This window comes from Archocentrus centrarchus, chromosome 22 (genome assembly GCF_007364275.1).
Source record: "Archocentrus centrarchus isolate MPI-CPG fArcCen1 chromosome 22, fArcCen1, whole genome shotgun sequence".
Classification (NCBI taxonomy): Eukaryota; Metazoa; Chordata; class Actinopteri; order Cichliformes; family Cichlidae; genus Archocentrus; species Archocentrus centrarchus.
In genome coordinates, this window is record NC_044367.1 from 12,590,003 (window position 1) to 12,611,885 (window position 21,883).

The 21,883-nt window shown below is 40.6% G+C and overlaps 1 protein-coding gene across 1 annotated transcript; it reads left to right on the top strand.

Annotated features, from left to right (window-relative positions):
• The first annotated feature begins 6,004 nt into the window (after window positions 1–6,004).
• grhl1 (grainyhead-like transcription factor 1) lies at window positions 6,005–20,329 on the top strand. Its single transcript, XM_030718745.1, has 16 exons — window positions 6,005–6,024; window positions 8,104–8,293; window positions 8,559–8,632; window positions 9,103–9,236; window positions 9,317–9,537; window positions 10,170–10,252; window positions 10,555–10,708; window positions 10,805–10,916; window positions 11,296–11,390; window positions 13,914–14,157; window positions 14,646–14,773; window positions 16,502–16,530; window positions 16,748–16,833; window positions 18,044–18,129; window positions 18,509–18,573; window positions 19,684–20,329. Exons 1-16 carry the CDS (start codon window positions 6,005–6,007, stop codon window positions 19,796–19,798), a joined length of 1,836 nt encoding a protein of 611 aa, XP_030574605.1. The 3' UTR covers window positions 19,799–20,329.
• Window positions 20,330–21,883: the final 1,554 nt, after the last annotated feature.

The window sequence follows — 21,883 nt, forward strand, 5'->3', positions numbered from 1 at the left end:
GGTCCTCATAAGCCCATTTAAGCTATAAACTATATTTGAATCCTTTAACTAATAACTGTGAGACACTTGTTGTTTCCTAGAATACCAGTTTACTTGGCCGTGCCATGTAAGCGTTTGCATGATGTTCTCAGACTCAACTTTTATTCAGTGATTTAAAGTCTATTTAAAACATTTACATGAAATTGGTCTAACTTAATGAAGCCTCTCATTGCAGGTCTAATTCATTAATGTGCATTATATGCAAATGTTGTTAACATTAAGGGTCTCTTTAACCAGACAAAACAGTCATTGAAATCCGCAGCTCAGGGCTAAAACATCAGCAGTGTTGTGAAGCAAAACACAGAAACACAAACACCCCATCAAGAATCCCAGAATTCCATAACACCTGGAAAATACACTGACTCCTTTCCCTCTGTGTGTGTGTGTGTGTGTGTGTGTGTGTGTGTGTGTGTGTGTGTGTGTGTGTGTGTGTGTGTGTGTGTGTGTGTGTGTGTGTGTGTGTGTGTGTTTTTGTGCGCACATTAACACAAGTGTTATAGATGTCGTGGAGCAGCATGCGGGTCTGCTGTGCCCTCAGTGCTCATGACTGTTTTTACTGTCATCAGTGGGAAACATCATGATACCATCTAACCCCGACCTCAGCATAAAAAAACATGGAGCTGTTTCCATCAGAATCTCCAACTGTCCTTCACTCAACGCTCCTGAGTCAAGAACTCACTGAAGAACAAAGATGGCAATATAATATTTATAGATAACAACTTAATATATATAAATAGACCTACACAGCTCACATCACTGTCAACGCTAAAATGCTCTGTGTGCAGATTCCTTCTGTTAACATGTGGCCAGATAAAATCATACTGATCTTCAGGCACATTACAACACTGTTTCATTGTTCGCAAAGGGTCAACCACCTGTTTATCCAACAATAAACCTCTACTGTAAGACCTCACTACAGTTAGAAATGCTGTTTGCTCAGACAAGTGCTCGCATGCTGGACAAACGGGGATGGATTTGCATCTGATTTCCATCCCGGTTATATGCCTGGAGTGCGCCAGGAACGCGTTAAAAACCAGCCAACTTCTAAGATGAGAGGAACGACAGGGGAGGAAGATGGAAAGGGGGGCGGTGAACGGTGGGTACATTGACAGACAGGCGACACGAGGATAATGAAACGTTTGAGCCGTTTGAAACTGTTGGAAACTGCTCAAAATGAACCAAAGCAGCATTTACACCGTCTGTCTTTTCTCCCCCTTCTCTTTCTATGTTTGTGTCTCTTCTAAACAGTCATGAGATCATCTCTTTGCCTCAGGCTGTTGAACAGCTGCAGCGAGGCTGGCCTGGGTGTGGGGTTTATGGAAGCCCTTTTCTGCAAAAATAAGTCATCATAATGAGAAAGCCACTCACAATTAAGACACTATATCTCCTCATTTTTAGACGCTAAAAAAAAAGTGTAAATTATGTATTACTATCTCATAAATATGAGACAGCAGGCAAGCTCATAAGTATGAGAAAACGCCAATAAGTCATCAACTCATTAAAATTCAGTACCCTGTTTGCAACAAAGGGACACAAAGTCATAAAAACTATATTTAATCTGCTCTTTCTTGTAACTATCTTTCAGTTTCAGTAGGGATGCAGCCACAGACAGGCACGTTTCTTTATAAACTACACTTCTTTATATAAGACTCAATGTGAGCTCACTAGAGCTAAAATGTGGGGCATTTTCTCCAAATTGCATTTTTTTTTTTAAAATGCCAGATGTAGCAAATATTATACAAATAAAAACTCAAATATGCAAATGATTTTTTTTTTTTTATAAACACTCCATTTTCAAAAACTCTGAATTTTCTGACAATTATTTCACAGTTCAGGCTTTACACGGTTAAACCTGTTTGCCATGTTTGCAGCTAATGGCTCTTTGGGAATCACCTTGTTGCTGCAAAAAAGTGCCTACAGTTAAAAATTGCTTCTTTGCTAAGTTTTCTGTTATGTGTAGATACAACACTGGTTCTTCCCTTGAGTAAGCCGCCTTTTTATGCTTGAATGACTCACAGGTCAGTATAAATGGCTCAAACAACAAACAAAATAACATTTCTCTGAAAATGGTCAGGTATTAGAAGAACTAGACTGAAAATGAATGAAAAAGCAGCCAATGTTAAAAGAAAACCTTTGAAAGACCTTTACAAAGCCTGGAGAACTGTTGCTCAAGACCACTTTATGAAAATTACAACAAAGTTTGGCTCCTTGAAAGCAAAGAAATGAAGGGGCTGAAGACTTTTGCACAGTACTGTATGTTATCTCATCAAATTCTTGTCAAGTGGTGGAAACGAGCATCCACAGAGGTCAGTACTCTTAGAGACCAAGCTTCATTAAAAGCAAAACAAAAACAAAAAAACTACTTACTTAGTGGACATCAGATGTTTTCGAGAATATTTTCTCTTTCTTTTTTGTTTTTGGAGGGGTGAGGTCAGGATTTTTTTACTCCTCTTTTTGTAAGTATACAGTAAGTAAATGCACCCTTTATGAAAATGTTTAGTCATGTAACGCCTACTTGCATCACAGGTCTTAAAATCTCACAGTAAAAGAATTAAAGCAGCAGCAAGCCTAAGCAGGTGGATTCACCACACCTTCCTGCCTGGACCACACTGTGAACAGAGATCTATTGATAACTTAAGGCTCCAGTGTTGCTTAAATACTGGCAGGAGAGTCACCAAACAGAACTTTAAATGTGTGGATGGATGGATTTGATTGTCTTTATTTGAAGTACACTAACCCCTGCATTCAGGCAGTCTGAAGGACAAAAAGATGCATCAGAAAAGAACTGTGAAATGAGCGATGCTTTTTTTTGGACTTTAAGAAGTTTAAAGATTTTCAGTTCACTTTAAATGCTTTCAGTCTTTCTTAACCTATATTTAGATTGTTCTTTTACATTGTTGTGTTGTATTGGTGTCCAGTGGCTTCTGCGTCCCAAGAGTAACGCGGCGGGGCTTTTCTCAGGTGCCATCTCAGGCTTTGAGCCACACACTGCTGTCTCTGGTCTGTTTTCCCTATATGTGCTCCACTGAGTCAGCATCAAATGGCAGCTACCGTCAACAGTGGAGCCACATGTTCCCAGCCTCCCCCCTCACACGCAGAAACTGCCCCCTTCCAAACACACACACATCCTAACATCCTTCCTTCGCTCTACCATCCCATGTCCTCAATGCAAACACAAATAAGCACCAGCAGAAGCAGGTGTCCTTCCACTGGGATAAATAAACAGTAAACCAGGATCCAGGAGCAGGAGGTTGTGTCTGCATGGGAGGGTGTCAGGGATGCGGGGGGATGGGCAGGTAGTTTGGCTAGGTGAGGTGAGGTGGGATGGGGTGGGGTCGTTGGATAGTTTCTGTGTAAGTGTTTGTGTGAGGAGAAACTTTGAATATAGCTGATAGCATCTGTTAAACCCTTCTGTCTCTAACAAAGCTGTTTGTTTTCACTCAGCGTTTCTTCTCATCTCATTTGTTTTAGAGTCAGCTCATAGCTCACAGCTAATTGTAGAGTATTTTGCAATCAAACAGTCATAAGTACATAATATATAGACGGATGACTACTAATTTATTCAAACCTGCAGTGCTGCTATCAGTAATGCGCTGCTGTTACAAGCTCCTGGTTCCGTGACATCCTAATTCGCCACTTTATTTGCGCTTTTGATGATTCTGTGGCTTCCAGGACTCATTTGCCTGTCTCTTACCTGCAGCTGTGCAGGTTGATGCTTATCTGTCCTCCAGAAGAAGGAAAACAAGCTTCTGTATCATCATCTAGTAGTAGTGAGACAGGTGAGAAGAACGGTGTACTTTAAACAGTTAAACAGAATAGAAAAACTGCCCCTAGCTATGGGGGGGGGGGGGGGGGGGGTCTCGTAAACTGAACTTTTTAAATTCAGCTTCTTGTTGACTTAAGGATACCAAGAAACTGCCCCAAAAAAAAGAAGAAGAAAAAAAATTGCATTATTAATTACCATTGTATTTGTAACATTTTATTGTAATTTTTTAAATCATAGAAGCTCAAAGATGTATCATTTAGCAAATATAGATATACATGGTTTTATTTCAGACAGGTGACAGACTGGAAGAAACACCAGTGTGGATAAACCGAATGTAATATTTGTCATCTCTCTTTCAGTTATTCGTAAATCTGTTTGTGAACATTTAGTTAGTGCAAAATTAAAGCGACACAACAGCAACAAAATCACCATAAAATCTTCTTAAGATGTTGCCAGAGCAGCATCACTGTGACCTGTTGGAGGCCTCAAACACCTTCCTTGGAGCCAAGTGTCTAACATGTTGGTCCAAAATTTCCTAAAGGACATAAATCAGGATTCAAGTAGTTTTCAAACCATTCAGGGACTGTTCATTCCCTCTGGGTGGAGATCATACTGGAAGAACTGACTCCCGTCGGGATAGAAACATTTTAACATGGAGCTAATCACTTCCTCTTGAGACCCTGCATCCACATATGGGGACATTACATTTTGGCTTTGCTGCACCTTATACTTCATTCTGCTCAATAGTGTCTTATCCTTTGTTAAGTCATGTTGTTTTTGTTGTGTTATGCTATAAAATAATCCCATTGTCCACATCTGAGGATATTTTTTTTTCACAAAATTATGTAACAGCCATGTAATAAAATACAGCTTCCTGTTCAAAGAGGAAGATTAGTTTATATATACATATCAGGTCCATCTAATCACAAATATCTAGGAGAAATTAAAAATGCATCGCAAACAGGAGCTCAGGTCTCACAAGGTTAAGGCAATTAGGGCCTAATTGTAACATCTACTCTTACCAGTAGCAGTTTATAAAAAGGTCAAATTAATGTTGAGTAGAACTGAGTTCAGCTCATTGGTGCAGCAATCCAAAACAGTAACAGTTTCTCATGTGGCCCCTTGGGAAAATGAATTGCCCAGCCCTGCTCTAAGAGGACAAGTGGACCCAAGTTAGGTCAGGTATGATTACTTTATCCATCCTCACATGAGCATTTTTAATATAAACAGACAAGAGATAAGCATAATACAAAATACTGAAGAAATAAGTAAAGCATCATGACAGAGAATTCACAGAGTATCATGTAGGGTAGTAAAAATTTTCCAGTAAGATCCTGTAAGATCCAAGTAAAATGCCCCCCAAAAGAGCCACCATACCCACGAGCACGAGCCTGTAAGATTCATAGATTTGGGTTTTTCCTTTAATTTGTAACCCTTTAGGATTATTAAAACAGTGTGCTGATAATTTATTCATTAACTAAGTAATCAGTTTATTAAACCTTTTATTACTGTGCTATGGAGGAGTTTCCACTGTAGGCTATAAAAACAGCGTCTTTGTTCATGTCTTTATGAAGTCAATCAGGTCTTTCTGCCACAATCATCTCAGGCTCCAAAATGGCTGCAGTGATTCCCACACACATTTATGAAGACTGCAGGGATTCTGCAAGAGAGTCATCAGTAAGCGTGTACGAACAAGGGAATATGTCCTCAGTGACTAAGATAAGGTAACTTTTCTTCTTCTTTTTTTTCTCCTTTTTATTTTTACCTCATCTCAGTCTCTATCCTTGCTCAATTTAAAGTGGCCTTTTTGGATATACTTCTCATTTATTACTCCAACGTGATAAAATCACAGCTTTCAAACCCTGTTTTACCACTCCTTTGCCCAAACTCACACCACAGCTGCAGGTAGGCCACCAGGTGCACCAATCACCAGCTCAGCCAGGGTAATTGACAGTAAAACCCCGCCTTCCAGTACACCTGTAATCCAATCCGCGTCCTTGTCACAGGTAAAACCGGCCTTAATTTCTAAGCATTGCCCCAAAAAGCGAGAAAAGCCGACAAAACCCGTTCTCTCAGGAGGGGACACTTTGTTTGTTGCCGTGGCCCTCATCCAGTGTTAGCAGCGGAGTTTTCCAGGGTGGTAAAGAAGACGGATCGGATTTTCAGTACCAACTAGAAAGTCCAGTTCGACCGATCGAGATGTCACAGGAGCATGACAAGTAAGTCGTCCTGACTCCACTTTTAACCCGCACAACGGGCATGTTGACACTATAAGCTTGTAATACTGACTTTAATTGCTTTTGCGGATTTTCGCTTTATTTTTGCACTTTAAAAAAAAATAAATCATGGCGCAGACGGATTTTAAAAGCCGAGGTCACACTGTGGTCCACCTCTGACCTGCAGCTGCTGCCTTCTGTATTTTAAAACGTGTTCGTGTAGCACACAAGCATGAGCCTATTCTAGGATTATTGTAGCTCTTTTTAATAGGTAAGTGCACTCTAACACTGGCTGCCAAGCGGGAAGGTGGTGGAGTCTCATAGTTTCCCATGGTGTTGTAACTCCGCTCATTTCACCTGTCATGTTCGAGCCTGTACAGGTGTACCTCCACCTGTCGTGCGAGCTGGAGGCGACTGTTGGAATAAGCGCTGTCCCGAGGTAGAGACGGGCCGTTTGGTGTTTGATTTTGCCTTAAGCGCCAACTGTTATGTGGATAGTCGAAATTATGTTTGTTCAGGAATGAACACAAGACTTCCAGCAGCGAGCTGTCAGCCAAAAGAAAGCTGCCTCTGCACATAGAAGAGTTTTAATAAACGATGAAGACTAAAAATACCCCCCCCCCTCCAAAAAAAAAAGAAAAGAAATCAGTATTTTTCTGAAATATATTTAGTGTGAGATATATTCTCTGGTCTGTATGTTTTTTGAGGGCAATGACAAGGAGACATTTGAGGGGAGTGAAATTGTACACCTGCTAGGCGTTGGCCCCACGACTAACACAGACAAGCGAGTACAGGGCTATCTGAGGTTTGCGTGGATTTTACTCTACACTACTTTTTTTTTTTTTTTTTTTTTTTCAAATATGGTCAGAAATTAAAAGAATGGATGAAAGCCCTTTTCTATAAATTGTTTTTTTTTTAATGCTCCTGTACATTAAAGTGAGAGAAGTCTGGACTCTTGCTGCTTTACTGACTTTATTTTATGAAATCAAATTCTGCCTAATCAGCAATCAGACTCTTTTTGGTAAATAATGCTTTGTATTACCTTAGATTTTTCTTTTTTATAGCCACCACATAATGGATTATATCAGGTTGCATTTAGATATAGGGTTACTAATTATCACTTTGCTCTGACCATTAAGAGACAAAAAAGTTGTATTTGTTGTAGAAACTCCACATGGAAACTGATCCAGTCCGTTCACACTTTATAATAATTACTTTGTTTGATTTGGTGGCAGGATGGCTGAAAACGTATTAGAGGGGATACATCTAGTTTCCGAAGTTTGACAAGGACCACTTCTGATGTGGATGAAACTTTAATAACAAGAGCTATTAATGACTTTACTTTGTTGTCACTGGAGCTTAACTCTTCTCAGCAAACAGAAGCTGCACAAACATTAAAGTTTACTGTAAACAGGTGACATCAGTGCAAACTTCACTGCGGGCACATTAGCTGCTTCATACACGTAGAAGCATATTTATTTTAAATTTAATGCCTTTACAGTAAGTTCTGCAGGTTAAGGCTGCAATTTTTAGATCGTTATAAAAACGCACATATTTCGAGGTAATGCACTATTTTTGAATTTTGAAGAGGACGAGAAAGAAGAGGACATAGGCGGTAACTGCGCATCAAATCTCGTGATTGTTTATCACAAACAAGTTCACTCACAGCGCAGGAATGCAGCAGGGTCAGCTGCGTCACTTGCGGTCGGCTCCTCAACCAATGAGAGAGCCCCAAACTGGAGTCGTTACACTGGACGATCCTGTAAAGCATCTTTTTTTTCCTGATACACCTCTGCCACTGTGGTTCGATGGCAGAGATTTGTTGCACAATCCTCGAAAAGCCTGACCAACAGGTCCTGCAGATGAAGAACATCTACATGGGTGATCTCTTGCTCTAATAACCTGTTTGTCTGTTTTGAGCGGCGCTGAGATTTCAGGTCTCACTCTGGTGATCTTATATGGAGTCAGTGTGGGAAATAAGTCCATAAGGGGAGATATTAACTGCGGCATTTGCACTTATCTGACTCCATGTCAGTAATTGTTTTTTGCACTGTAACTAAAGCATATGCTCTCCTCTTGCAGTAAGCGTGCGGTCCTGGTTCTCCAGAACGAGCCGGGTTATGGCGGCCAGCGTCGCTCTTTTACCACAGAGGACGAAGCCTGGAAATCATTTCTAGAGAACCCACTGACAGCTGCCACCAAGGCAATGATGAGCATCAATGGAGACGAGGATAGTGCCGCAGCACTAGGCCTGCTCTACGACTACTATAAGGTATCAGGAAAACCTCAGCAGAAATGGTTTCTCACCCTTTCTGTAGAGTAGTGTAAAATCACACACTGGGGAAATAGTAATCCAGATTCTTGCAAACTTTATCTATGTGATTCTCATCCATCTGCTCATTAAGTAACATCTGTGAGGCAGAGCGTGCATTATGCCATGTAACTGATCTAGCTGTGCCTATAGACAGCAAGATGACCGAGGCTGTTAGATGTGATGTGGTCAGACGCTGAGCGGCTGTGTTTACCCTCGTATACAGGTGCCCAGGGAAAAGAGAACAATACACCAGCCCAAGACAGACACACTGGTCTCTGATGTGGATCCCAACAAAAGGTAAGCGGCAGTCCTCTCCTAGTACCACCCCCCCCTTTAAAAATAAAAGCACAGCAGAGGGGAACAGCATGAAAACAAGCGAGAGATTCAAGTTCTTTTTTTTTTCTCCAGAGTAACAGTGCATTGTGAGAAGGAAAAATGGTTTTACTAACTTAATTTGATGGGGTATCTACACTGAGACTTGGATTTCTGTTTCAAGAGACGAGTAACGAGCTATTTTAGTGAGACATAATAAAATAACAGTTCCAAGCATCGAATAAAGCTTTAAAATCTCAAAGAGGAAAGAGTCCAGTATACAAATTCCATTGTGTTATCAATGGATCATTTAATCAGTTCTCAGCCACTGCAACATGAAACATGAAACCCAGGACTGAGAAAAAATATGAAGCACAAAAACATATTGCACAAACACGAAGTAAGAATATGGTTTCAATCCAGTGCTAATTATGTAAAATTTTTGTTCATTGCAGGCACCATATCCAGCCCGGACACTCCTTAGTTCCACTCCAGGAAACAGGCATGGAAAACAGGATCCAGGTCCTCAAGGCTCCCTTCAATCTTCTTCAGCTGGCCCCAGACAAGAGAACCCACTTCTCTTCGCCAGGTCTGTTCTTATTCAGTAACAAAAAACAGACAAAATCAGAAAACCTGATTGTCAGTTAAATGTTTGTTTTGTTTATTCAGACACAACTGTCACGGTTTCGATTGCCACCGTGCCAAACCAAACTATCAAGACAGAGGTGCCCACCCACGGTTTCTCAGTAACTGTGCCCAACAACTGCAGCGAGACAGACGGCCACGTGGGCGTCTTTGACCGCCAGCTCACCCATTTCAGCCCTGGCACCCAGGCCCGTACGCCCCCCAACTCCGCCTTTCCTGAGAGTTTCAAGGATGGTTCCCAGGAAGTGAGTGTTTCGATCCCCCCTCTCTCTAAACCCTGCTAATGCTCTCCCTGCAACCCCCCCCCCCCTCCTCCGCCTTCTTCTCCTTCGCGTTCCTCTCCTCTCCTCTCTCAGATCTCTCCCATCAGACAATAGGATATTCACCCGATCCCATGGAGCCAGCGGTGGGCTCAGCCTTCCCTGGTTTTATTTGAACATGCCAAAATAGTGGCCAGTGTGTTATTATGTCATTGTCTCACCAACACAATAAAGTGCTGTACTTTTCTCCTACAATAGCCAAAGCCCTTTCTCTCTCCTCTTTCTCTTTTTAACCTGGAGGGGAATTACCTCAGAAAAGCCAACAAAACCCCTGTACAGGAGGGGTGGGGGGTGGGGGGATTGGCCACAGAGCCTTTTTTTTTTTTTTTTTAACAAAAACTAAAATGGAGAATAATGGGAATTAATAACACCAAAACAAACTTAGAACTGGTTGGAGAAAAGGGGCCTAACAGGGCACTAGAATAAAACACTGAATGTTCACCTACTTAATCATACAAAGTGCTTATTAAAATAAATCATAAAAAATCAGTGCAAAGCAGCTGTTTTATTTCCTGTTTCCTGTACTTTACTTAACCCTGTTTTCTTTGTGGCTTCAGGTGTTTTCCCTCCCAGGAGATCTCCAGTTCCGGATGACCTCCATGACGCCCGAGGACTACACTCAGTTTGACACCATGCCGGGGTAAGTCGCCCTGCCGCCGGCCCACCGTCCAACTTACCGGCGCCACACCGCCATTCAGCTTTTTACACAGCACAGCAGAATGGCTTCATTCATCTCAGTCACAGGGGAGACACCAGACTCCTGTCTGTGTGAAAGACAAGAGTCTGCACATATTCAAGTGAAGCCCTTTAGGTGTTACTGTTGTATTTGTCTCCAAACTTGGATTTGTTTACAGAAAGGAAAATGGGGGGGGGGAGGGTTAGCATAGCATCTTATTATGTGTCGTATTCACTAAATTTAGCACTTATTTCTGTTTGTTTCAGAAATAATTTTGAGTACACTCTTGAGGCATCCAAATCTCTACGTCAGAAGACAGGTGATGGGACAATGACGTACCTCAACAAGGGCCAGTTTTACCCCATCACCCTCAGGGAGATTGACAGCAAAGGCCTGCAGCAACCCATCACTAAAGTCAGGGTAAGAAATAACACTTAAAATAAAACAAGAGATAACTTTGAATTATTGGCGGTGATATTAAGCTGCCACTCTGCATGTTTTTCCCCCTACTGTCAGAGTGTGGTGATGGTGGTGTTTGGAGAGGAGAAGTGCAGAGACGACCAGCTGAAGCACTGGAAGTACTGGCACTCCAGACAGCACACGGCAAAACAGAGGTGCCTCGACATTGGTAAGATCTGAAACAGCAATTTTTACAATGTAGCACATTATGAAATAAAACAAAAAGAAGTCGCACTGCTGGTCTGACAGCTGAGACATTAGGCAGGACATTAATCCTCCACTGTCTGCACAGTGGAGCAGCTCTTTGAAAGAGCAGATTAGCAGGAAAAGGTGTGTTGTTTGAATGTGATAGCTCATTTTGCTTTGGAGGGATTACTGTCATAAATCTCAGCATGTCTTAAAGTACTTTACCTTACCTTTCTCACATTTTCTAGTATGTTTTTATCGTTTATTTGTTTTGATTGGTTCATTTGCTTTAAGACTCAGCATAAAACAGTCAGTATGCCTCTGATATGTCATTAATTAATAACCGATACCTGTTGCTCCAGCTGACTACAAGGAGAGCTTCAACACCATCGGCAACATTGAGGAGATATCCTATAATGCCATTTCCTTCACCTGGGACACAAATGAAGAAGCCAAAGTAAGACAATGAGCTAAACACATCCACATACATACACACCTTCAGTGTTCGTGTCAAAACAAGAGCAGCGTTTGGTTCACAGGATCACCGGTGATCCGAGGCTTCCGCGTACTTCCTGGTCTTGAACTCTTAAATACGAGCCTTGACCTTTTAACAGCAACAAATGTAAAGACCTAAAAATAGACTAGTCCTCTTTTTAAGGCCCTGTGCCAGAATGACAGGGTCAGGTGCTGAGTCCCCTTTATGGGTGATCATCAGCCACTTTGTTCACTTTGATCCCCCAAAACAGTTGTTAAATATAATTAGTGGTTTTGAAAAGAAGAGTGAGGATGCCGTCATGTCACAGCCCCTCCCCTCTGTGTGTGTGTGTGTGTGTGTGTGTGTGTGTGTGTGTGTGTGTGTGTGTGTGTGTGTGTGTGTGTGTGTGTGTGTGTGTGTGTGTGTGTTCTACCTGCACTCTGTTCTTATATTCTTGACTGGTCCAACCTGCCTGTCACCTGTATTGTGACGCTGCATGTTAAGGTATTTTTGGACATGAGCAACAAAGAGTGCAGGAATGAGGAAACTCAGTGGGAGGGATGTGACCAGATGGAACAGTTAGTTGTCGAGAAGGGGTGGCAGAAAGGAGGCGCTCCTGCCCTCTGTCACTCTTCCACTGCCAACCTGAGATGGAAGATGGCTGACAAGGCAGCAAACGAAGAGACAAAACAGCGCTGCCGCTCATCACCGACGTAGTTTTCTTTAGGCTTCGATAAATAAAGTCACAGGAACAGACCTTCCTAAGCAAACACACACACGCACACTTGCACACCAGGATGTGGGTCTAACTGTCTCATGACTTGTGGCATGCATTCATAGGATGTTCATCCTTGTGTGTTTTTGTTACTTCACCATTTGCATAACCGCCCAGCCACATTGTTTGAGCATCTCTTCAGTGAGGTGCCAGGTTACAGATGAAGGTGTTTGGCGTGTGTGTCTTTGGATGCATGTTTGAGGTGATCATTCTGGGCATTTGACCTTGAAAGAGAGTCAAGTGAGGACAGTGTGATTTCAGTATATAATTAGGAGTTTGATGATGATTTGGTTGTGATAGTTCAACTTTGTGCGCAGTTTGCTCGTGGGGTGATTGCAGTGCAAGGTTGCAAAATATATTGTTTTACTACATTTACATCAAAACAGCAGCAAAAATATAACACACAAAACTAATGTTTTTTTTTCTGTCTGCATACGTGTCTTTGTATTGATTGGAACACCTCAAAAAAGGAGAAATGGTGTTAGTTAATCCATTGTCACACATCCCATGGATGAAGCTGCATTTCTCTTCAGTTCTCCATGAAAGTACATTGGAAAATATTTTTTGTTGTTAATTTAAGCTCATAATCATATGAAAGTTCACTTTTACAAGAGATTTTATGGAAAAAGCTATTGTGAGCAATGATTAGTAATAGTAGCTGGTTACACGTCAAAGACATTATATAAAATGCTTTGGATTCAAAGTAACTTCAGCTTCAATGATACATGCTGGGTATTTCTTTTGTATGTATATGTGTGTGAATTTTTATTTTTTTAAGAATATTAATTGTTGTACCAAATAAGGCATTATGGATATATGAAATCAAATTTGAACAAGCTTTTTCCTTAACATTTTAAAAACAGTTGTAGATTTTTCACTAAATTTATGGAATAAATAAATAAATCAACTACAAAGACTGTATTTTATGGACATTGCTTAACAAATTCATTAGACCTGTCCTGTCATAAAAACAAGAAAACACAAATATTTTTAAAATCTGAAATATGTTTAAATCTAAATGTTTTATTGTTATTTATAAGGCAGAAAAGAAACTGAATTCACATTTTTATACCCAAATGTGAGCTGGCACCACGGGAGTTCTCTGAGGAGCCAAAAATTAATATTCAATCTTAATCAAAAAATAAAATGAAATAAAATAATGGGCTTTACTATTTTCTGCTTTTTTTGTAAAACAGTAAATTTGAAATTTCACAGATAACAATGGTTATATTTTAACATTTAAAATATTTTGTTTAAAAAGCTTGCAGATACTGGTGGATTAACTATTATAGAAATATGAAAAATGATTTTGGTAATTACAAATACTGTTAATTTAGATCAGCTGGGTGTTGGTCTAATAAACTTGTTAAGCACTATGTGTATGCTTATCCCTCGAATATTCTCTTCATGGTGTTTTAAAACCTTCTGTTATGACTCTGTGTTTTGGCAACACACTTAGAGCCTGTTTTCAATGCAAACAACAGGACAAAGGAAAATAAAATGAGCATGTAATTACTAAAGTCAGCCAAAAGAGGGCAGCACAAGACACTGAAAGCAGACTGTGAGAAACCTCCTGCAAAAAGGCCTTCCTGAAGCCAAAGTGGTCTTCATGATTAAGAAGCAGATATTAAGCAAGTCTACTTTAATCAGCAAACAGAGCCTCTTAAAGTTTAAAGTCGTCTCCTTCAGTCTCTCATTCATCCCATCTTCAACTACCCCCCTCCAAACAGATCTTCATCTCCGTCAACTGTCTGAGCACAGACTTCTCCTCTCAGAAGGGGGTGAAGGGTCTTCCCCTGAATCTACAGATCGACACGTACAGCTACAACAACCGCAGCAACAAGCCCATCCACCGCGCCTACTGTCAGATCAAAGTCTTCTGTGACAAGGGTGCGGAGAGGAAGATCCGAGATGAGGAGAGGAAACAGTCCCGCAGGAAAGGGAAAACCAGCGACCTGGCCCCTGGGTTGTCTTGTGAGTTACTTTTAAGTTTTGACATGAACATAGAGCTACATTGTTTAAAACCTATTAAAATATACCACAATATGCTCAGTTTTCCCTTCAAGTAGCCCTGGCACATATTTTTTATTGATTTATTTTTAAGAATTGCTTGTAGGTAGATGGGGGACACATGATTACAGCCCCTCATGGTGGGATTACCCCTAAAGCTGCAGTTGCACTGCAGCGTGTTTCAGCTTGTTCATGCTCACTGTTTTTATTTTAGGGCCTATGCTTCAACTTCACGGTCCACTCTCAGTGCTCTTATACTGGGAACCAAAATGGAGCAAAGAGTAAATATTTGTCAGGTGCTCAGAAGGTTTTTCTCTCTGTTTGCTGGATAACTTTCAGCAGGCATGTATTTGTCAGATCTTGTTTAATAGATGTCGGTGTTGTGTTTAAGTTTGTCCTACTGCATGACTATTAAATTAATTACTGCTGCCCCCCTCCCTTTTTTTCCCCAGTTGCAGATGTGAAAGTACCCATCCTCCAGAAACGTAATGATGTGACCATCTTTAAGATGATGACTGATCTCGAGACTCAGCCTGTCCTTTTCATTCCCGACATTCACTTCTCCACCTTCCAGCGTCATGTGAGTGCTGATTAAAGTCACAAACTTCTAATACCACCTACCTTTTTGGCAGCCACTGAAAAATATGCATTTCTGTGTCTTTCCCAAACACAAACACGTCTGTTGCAACATTCGTAGCATCTTAGGTGGTCCATAAACAGTTTGTTTTCCAGCTTCCACCCACTCGACTGCCAGCTGGGTCGAGGTGACCTGCCTGCCTGCTAGTTGGCAAGAACAGAGAGTTCTGGTTTTGAGCTTTGATACAAGTCCTACATACTGATGGCCAGGTTTCAAACTGCTTACTCACATGATGATTCATTTACCGGTGACTCAAAACAAACCAGTGTACAACCACCTGAATATATCTGTTCATATGCTCAGAGTTAAACAAAAAAAAAAAGGGAGAGGAGTGCAGCTTTCCTACTGATTTGTCAGAGTACGTTGCAGAAATATGATCAGATATAAATTTAAGGATGATGAAGAGAGATAGAGCAGTGAAGTCTGTAAGCATCTATGCAGGTTATCTGGCTTTTTATCAGTTTTTAATAGGAGTGCGTCCTCTTTAGAACTGGACTCTGAACTCTGCTTCTCAGGGCCAGCGTGAACACGTCACATGGCACTTACAAGATGAGCATGCACACCTGACGTGCACACATGAGTTTTCTGAGCAAAGGACGCTGTTTTTGAGAAATTCTATTACTGTACTTGTGGGTGTTGACTGCCCCCTGCTGGTAAAATTATACACAGTCCTAGCTGAGTGTGAGTAACACAAACGGGCTTTCTCCCTTTCGCTCTTGCACAAAGTTTACTCTAATACCAGGAAAACTGTGGGAGAGACAGGAGGTTATTTTTGGTGATGCCATTGACATTGAACCCGGCTGAACTCTCCACAGCCTTGCTATCAGTTTTTGATAACCACTGGGTTTACTGACTTTCCTCTCAGAATAGTAAATCAATTCAGAGCAATGCCTGTAGTCAATACAGTCACAGGCCAAAAGGCAAAAAAAACAACAGCCTTCAGCAAATTAAAAAACAAAACTGTTTGATCACTTTTTTTTAAGCAAAAATGCCAGAGATCCGCTGGTAACAGCCTTTCAAATCAGAGCATTTGTTTCTTTACTTTGTCATATACGATATCAAAATTCTAATATTTATTAAAAGCAGGAGTTTTGAAGATGTTACATTGATGTACTTGAAGGTAAATTAACAAGTTCTAATTTATTCTGATATTTTGTAGTCAAACGTATTCAATCGTCAGATGAATAAATAATGAACATGAGTGGGATTCTGTATTTCACTACGCTCTATGCTAACAAGCTAACGGGAAGTCAAGTCAAATGACCTTGTGTGAATCACAAGAAACCGGTGACTCCTGTCCGGCTCCAGATCTGCACCTTTCACTGCTGTACAGGCTGGTTTATGTTGACTAGATCCAGTTCTCTGTGATAAAGGAAGAATAAATGGGGCAACGCAGGAAACTATTTGGACTTGGCTGTTGACTTTGCCTTTGACCTAGTTGACTGATTTAGCCGCCACCATCAAGAGTTGCATGAAGAGTTACAACTGCAGCCTGTCGAATGCAGTAAATTGGTTAAAAACATATTTACATAAAATTTATTTATTTAGATATATTTGATAACAATTAACTATGATGCAAATCAGAGTAACTTATGATACTGTATACAGTTTTTTGGTAACTTTTATGATGCATTTGAATGAATTTCTGTCTTTTTTTTTCCTCTTTTGCAGCCCTTCTCTGCAGAAGAGGGAGAAGACAGGTGAGTTCACTTAAGCCCTGATTTCACATTTGTTTCATGGTAGCTTTGAACTGACATGACCTTTGGCCCCTTCCCAGTAAAACGGATACAGGAAATTTCTAGGAAATGTACGTGAGCTTTTTTGTCGAGTCTGTGCTTGTGTTTTATGGCCTGTCAGCCGGTTCTTAAGACCATTTAAGCAGCGGTTTGTGTGTATGTGTGTGTGTTTCAACTGCAGCTCGGGCATGAAGAGATTACCCTTCAACGACGAGGAGTTCGGTTCACCCCCAAACAAGCTGCCGAGAGTGGAGGAACCAAAGAAAGGTACAGCGTGTTTGCTGCTGCTCACGTTCTAATCAGAGGCCTTTGAGTGATGCTCTTCTCTGCGGCTACAGTGTGTGCACATGCATGTCCATGTGTGTTTGCTGTGCTCAGCCCCTAAAGCGCCACACGTACACACACACACTCTCTCCCTCTCTGGCCCATGTGATTTTTCCAGGTCTTTCAAAACATACCTGTGCCCGAGGCCTCCACAGATCACTACGTGCATGCACACATACATGCAAACAAGCATTTGCCCTTCACCCCATATCCCATTCACAAAAATACAACTGGCATTTTTAATACAGAATAAATATTTAAATGCATATTTTGAAATGGGTTGTAGCTTAAGCAGGAATGTTTTAAACATTCAGGCTTCAACGTGCTTCTGCACATATACACCTGCATGATCTTGCTGGTTTATTTCAAGGGGGCAACAGGCAAACAACTGGAAGCAACTGCTTTCAAAAAGTACTGTTCCAGCCTTACTGTACTGACTTACTGTTGCGGTAAGGTTTATAACCTTTCCACAGCAGCTGTCATGCTTTTCGTAGTTTTAAAGCTTTGAGGTCTTAATGACGTCTCAGTGACGTAGAGAATAGTCAGTCAGGTCCTGTACCGGCTCCTTAAATTGACATCTGTCATTATGTTTGTCTGCTTCAGACCACAATGCGCAAAACTGACTTGCGTATACTATTGCAGTATGAAGCCAAACACCATCATAAAGCCTCTTATCTCATTGTTTCCCCTTTCTTATTTGGTTTTAGTTCATATAATGAAGTAGATAAAATTAGTGAAAGCTCCTGGGCACAGACTGACATTACAGCAACAGACTGAGAAAATTATGTGTATAAAAAAATCATGATCTCATGTGGTGATGCGATGCAAGTCTGTGCTTCTGTTTGTGTTTCCTTTAATAGTGTTATATATCCTGTAGCTGCAACTTTATCAATGGCTCAAAGCATAGGTGTACATATGTGCTCGAGCTTCACCACTCTGAAAGTCAGCTGGGAATGCGGTAAAACCACAAATCCTCAAACCCACACAAATGAACCAAAGCAGGAGTTAAGCTGTGTGGCCTGACGCAGATCAACCCTTTTATGACTGCCACTGACATTTGTCTGAGGTCAAATTCGTGTTTGTGTTCAGTCCATGAGCGTACGTGCTTTTCTTTGACACCTGCTTGCCTCCTCTTTCTGTTTTCACCACGCAGTCCTGCTGTATGTGCGCAAGGAAACAGACGAGGTGTTTGATGCCCTCATGCTGAAGAATCCCACACTGAAAGGCCTGGTGGAAGCTGTAAGTTGTCCTCAGTTCACTGAAGCAGCTCTGGCTTGTACTGGAGAACAATTTCTTTCATCATTTAAGCAATTTGGAGGTCAGATGAGCGTTGATGGGGCACTAAGACGGGGATAATTCAAAGTAGTGACTAGGGAGAAGAAAATGTGTTTTCAGGATTGCACAGGGGACTTTAAAGGTGAGAAAGGGGAGAAAGGTGCTAATGGAGGGGAGGGGTAGGGGAAAAGATTTAGAGAAGACATGGAAAGTGGAGGGAAAAAAGAGGGAACAGGTACTTTAGGGGCCATAAAGTTTAAAAAGAAGACGAAAAAGAGGTCATGAATAAACTGATTTTCTTGATACCGTTCAACACAAATATGTGTTTGTTTTTTCCAACCAGATTTCAGAGAAGTATGAACTGCCTTTCGATAAGGTTGGAAAGGTCTATAAGAAGTGCAAGAAAGGGTGAGTGCATAGATGTCTATCACATTCCCACTATGTCTGAAACTCTGTGCAGGAGCAAATCTGATTTCAATGCACAAATTACTACAAAATGAATTAAATATCTTTAATCTTTTGCCTTCATTCTCGGGGGCCTTACTGAACTGTTTCACCTGTAAATGAAATAGAATTTAGTTATTATGAATGGCTCTTCCCTCTTACAGAGAATTATTTTAACAATACAATCACAATAGGTTCTCCTCACACAGGAGATAATGCTTAACGTGTGTTAACTGACCAATCAGCAATTAAAAACAGATGCAGATGAGCCAGTTGTGAGCTCACACACTGTACAATGATTACATTTATATAATGGGAGAAAGTGGAAAACAAGACACGGGTGAACAGAATCTAACTAATGAGACAAGGGGAATTAGAACTAAACATAATGCACATGAGCCAAGAGACTAACAAAATAAGACAGGAAGTAACAAAACACTGAGACAAAGACTAATATATGAGCTCGACACAGAAGGGAAGGCAAAGAAAAATAGCAAGAGACAAAACCAAATAACTCTAAGCAGAATGTTATCTGAGAATAGACATTAACTGAAACTCGAGAACTACATTATAACCAAGAACGTAGAAACTCCCGCACATAATCCAAAACATAATTACAAGAACACAGGAAGTTATCATAAGAAAACTTAACTAAGGACAAAGAATAGCAAACTCATAACACTGGGTCAAAGAGTCAGGACTGTGACAGGGCCACTGTCTGAAGCAAACAACTTTGACCCCTCCTTATAAGTCAGCTGTCTTCTGATTGGCTGCCCCTCCGAAACAAAGTACATGGGCTAGGCTACTGTGCCTGAGATGACCATTTTAAGGATTTCCCCTCTCACTGACGTCATACAGAGCCAAAAGTAGAACATCTGTCAGAAATTGTTTGGATCATACTGAGCCTGAGCTTTTGGCTCACATAGATTCCCTGTGCATACACTGACTTCATTAATTAAAACTTTGGCTATGTTTAATGCAAACATGTACCATTGCATATCTGACACAACAATTAATAGTGAAAGTAACATTACATAATATTTCAATTTAACACACTATATTCTGCATTGACAGCATTCTAGTCAACATGGACGACAACATCATCAAACACTACTCCAACGAAGACACCTTCCAGATCTCCATGGAGGAGTTGGGCGGCTTGTACAAACTCACCCTCACTGAAATCTGATTGAAGAAGAAGAGTTGCTTTGGATTACTCTTAAAAGAGGGGTGGAGGACAGATGGAGCCATCACGTTTACACTTCTGGCTATGCAGTGATTATGGACCTGTCATTCATGTTGTCTACGTGTTATATTAGTGTCCAACAGATGTTTCGTTTGTTTGTTCTTAAAGCCATAGCGCTTAACAGATAGATATGTAACTTATAAATTTTCAATTATTATTATAAAATTGTTTTTGTGCATGTCTTTGACACTGACATAACACTTTTGTATTTAGTGAGAATATGAGCTGCAGCTCAAATATCAGGTTTGCAGAGCAATTGTTGTGCTGCTATACCTCATGCTATACAAAGCAGCAGAGTTCATTCATCCTGAAGCCACAGCACTGATGATTGCTATCTGCAAAGTCGGGTGTTTCACACACAAAAATTCCCAGAAAAATAGCCGTAGCCCCTTAACTGGCCAGGGCCCGCTGACGGGCCGTTTGTAGTCCCTTTTATATGGCAAGCTAGACCCTCCCGTTTTTATTGACACCTCATTCGGCCAATCATGTAACTGGCTGCACCAAATCACCTGACAAAGCTACGTGACGCCCTCTGAGTATCACTGGCTCTAGCAAACCCATTTCTTAACATGATTAGCCAAATGAGGTGTCAATCAAAATGGGAGGGTCTAGCCTGCCATATAAAATGCACTTCATTCGGCCGGCGGACCAGACGCAGCCAGTTAATAGGCTATGAAATGGGTTTTTCAGAGCCAATAATAACCAGAAGGCGTTATGTAGTTTTTGTCAGGTGATTTTTTTGCTGTCAGTTAAGGGGTTAAATTGTTGATGAAGCTCCAGAGGTTGCGTATTAATACTAAGCAAAACGTGGCAGTATTTAGCGTGTAAAACCATCATAAACTTGGTAGAATCCTGTAAATGTTTTTGTTTTTTCAACCTAGAATACATTTTTTTGGGTGCCATTTTTTTTCCTCAGATGAACTTAAATAATGGTCTCATTGTAAGTATTAAACGGCAACTAATTATGTTGATAATATTTCTAAAACAGAACTACCCTTCCCCTGTAGAGTATTTTCACAAATGCAGATAAAATAGGTCAATTAATATCTAGCACAGTCTGTAAAGTCTGTCCTGGAAGTGCAATATCATTCAGACGTATTCAGAAAAAAATCTCATCAATTGCCATAACATACAGTATATAATTCATGTTTTTTATTTGTAAATAGCAAAAATAAAAAAGGGATCTAAATGATCTCACTTTTGTATCTCAGTACTTACTGTGTATATATTTATTAAGAGAATGGATGTGGGTCAATGTTTTTAAACCATATATAGATTTCTAATTCCTTATATGTTTTTTCCCCTTTTTATATGAAGTTATTCAAATATTACATGTCCAGGGACACAAAGTTAATGTGTTTTTGCTGTTGTTGTTTTTTTTTTTTTGTTTGTTTGTTTGTTAAGGATTTAATCCACAAAATAAAAAGCTCTGCCGAAGCTGCTGTTTTGGTCATCTACAACATTTTTTTCTTTCTCTTTATTCCAACAGTAATATTTCAAAATTATGGATGTGTTTCATTAAATATTAGGTATGTTGATGGTTGGTGGGCTGTGGCAGAGATTAACTAACTGTCCACAGGAACAGATGTCTGGGCATCAACTCCAACCCTGCAGACAGGAAGCGGGCATGACAGGATAGCCTGGTGCAGAGAAGCTGCTCTGTCGGAAACCTGGCTGCAAATTTCAACATACAGTAGCTGGCGTGTTTTGATTGTGCCAGCTTCTGAAATTTGGTAGAGACATTAAAGCCACAGCTGACATTTAATGTACCCAAATTTTTAAAAACACCAGCACGCTGTAAGTAAAATTTACTATCAAGAGGAGTGTACTGCAAAGCGAGATTAATGACTTGGCAAGTTGTGTTGAGTTTAAACTCTGTGTTACAAAAGTGGCTTCTTTTTTTTTTTTTTAATTAATTTATATCACTGTGGTAACTTACCCTGAACACATGACCTGGTCAGGAGCAGGTGATGTTCAGAGTTTCGGTTTAAAATTGAACGGAAATGCCACATTTTCAGCATGTTTTAA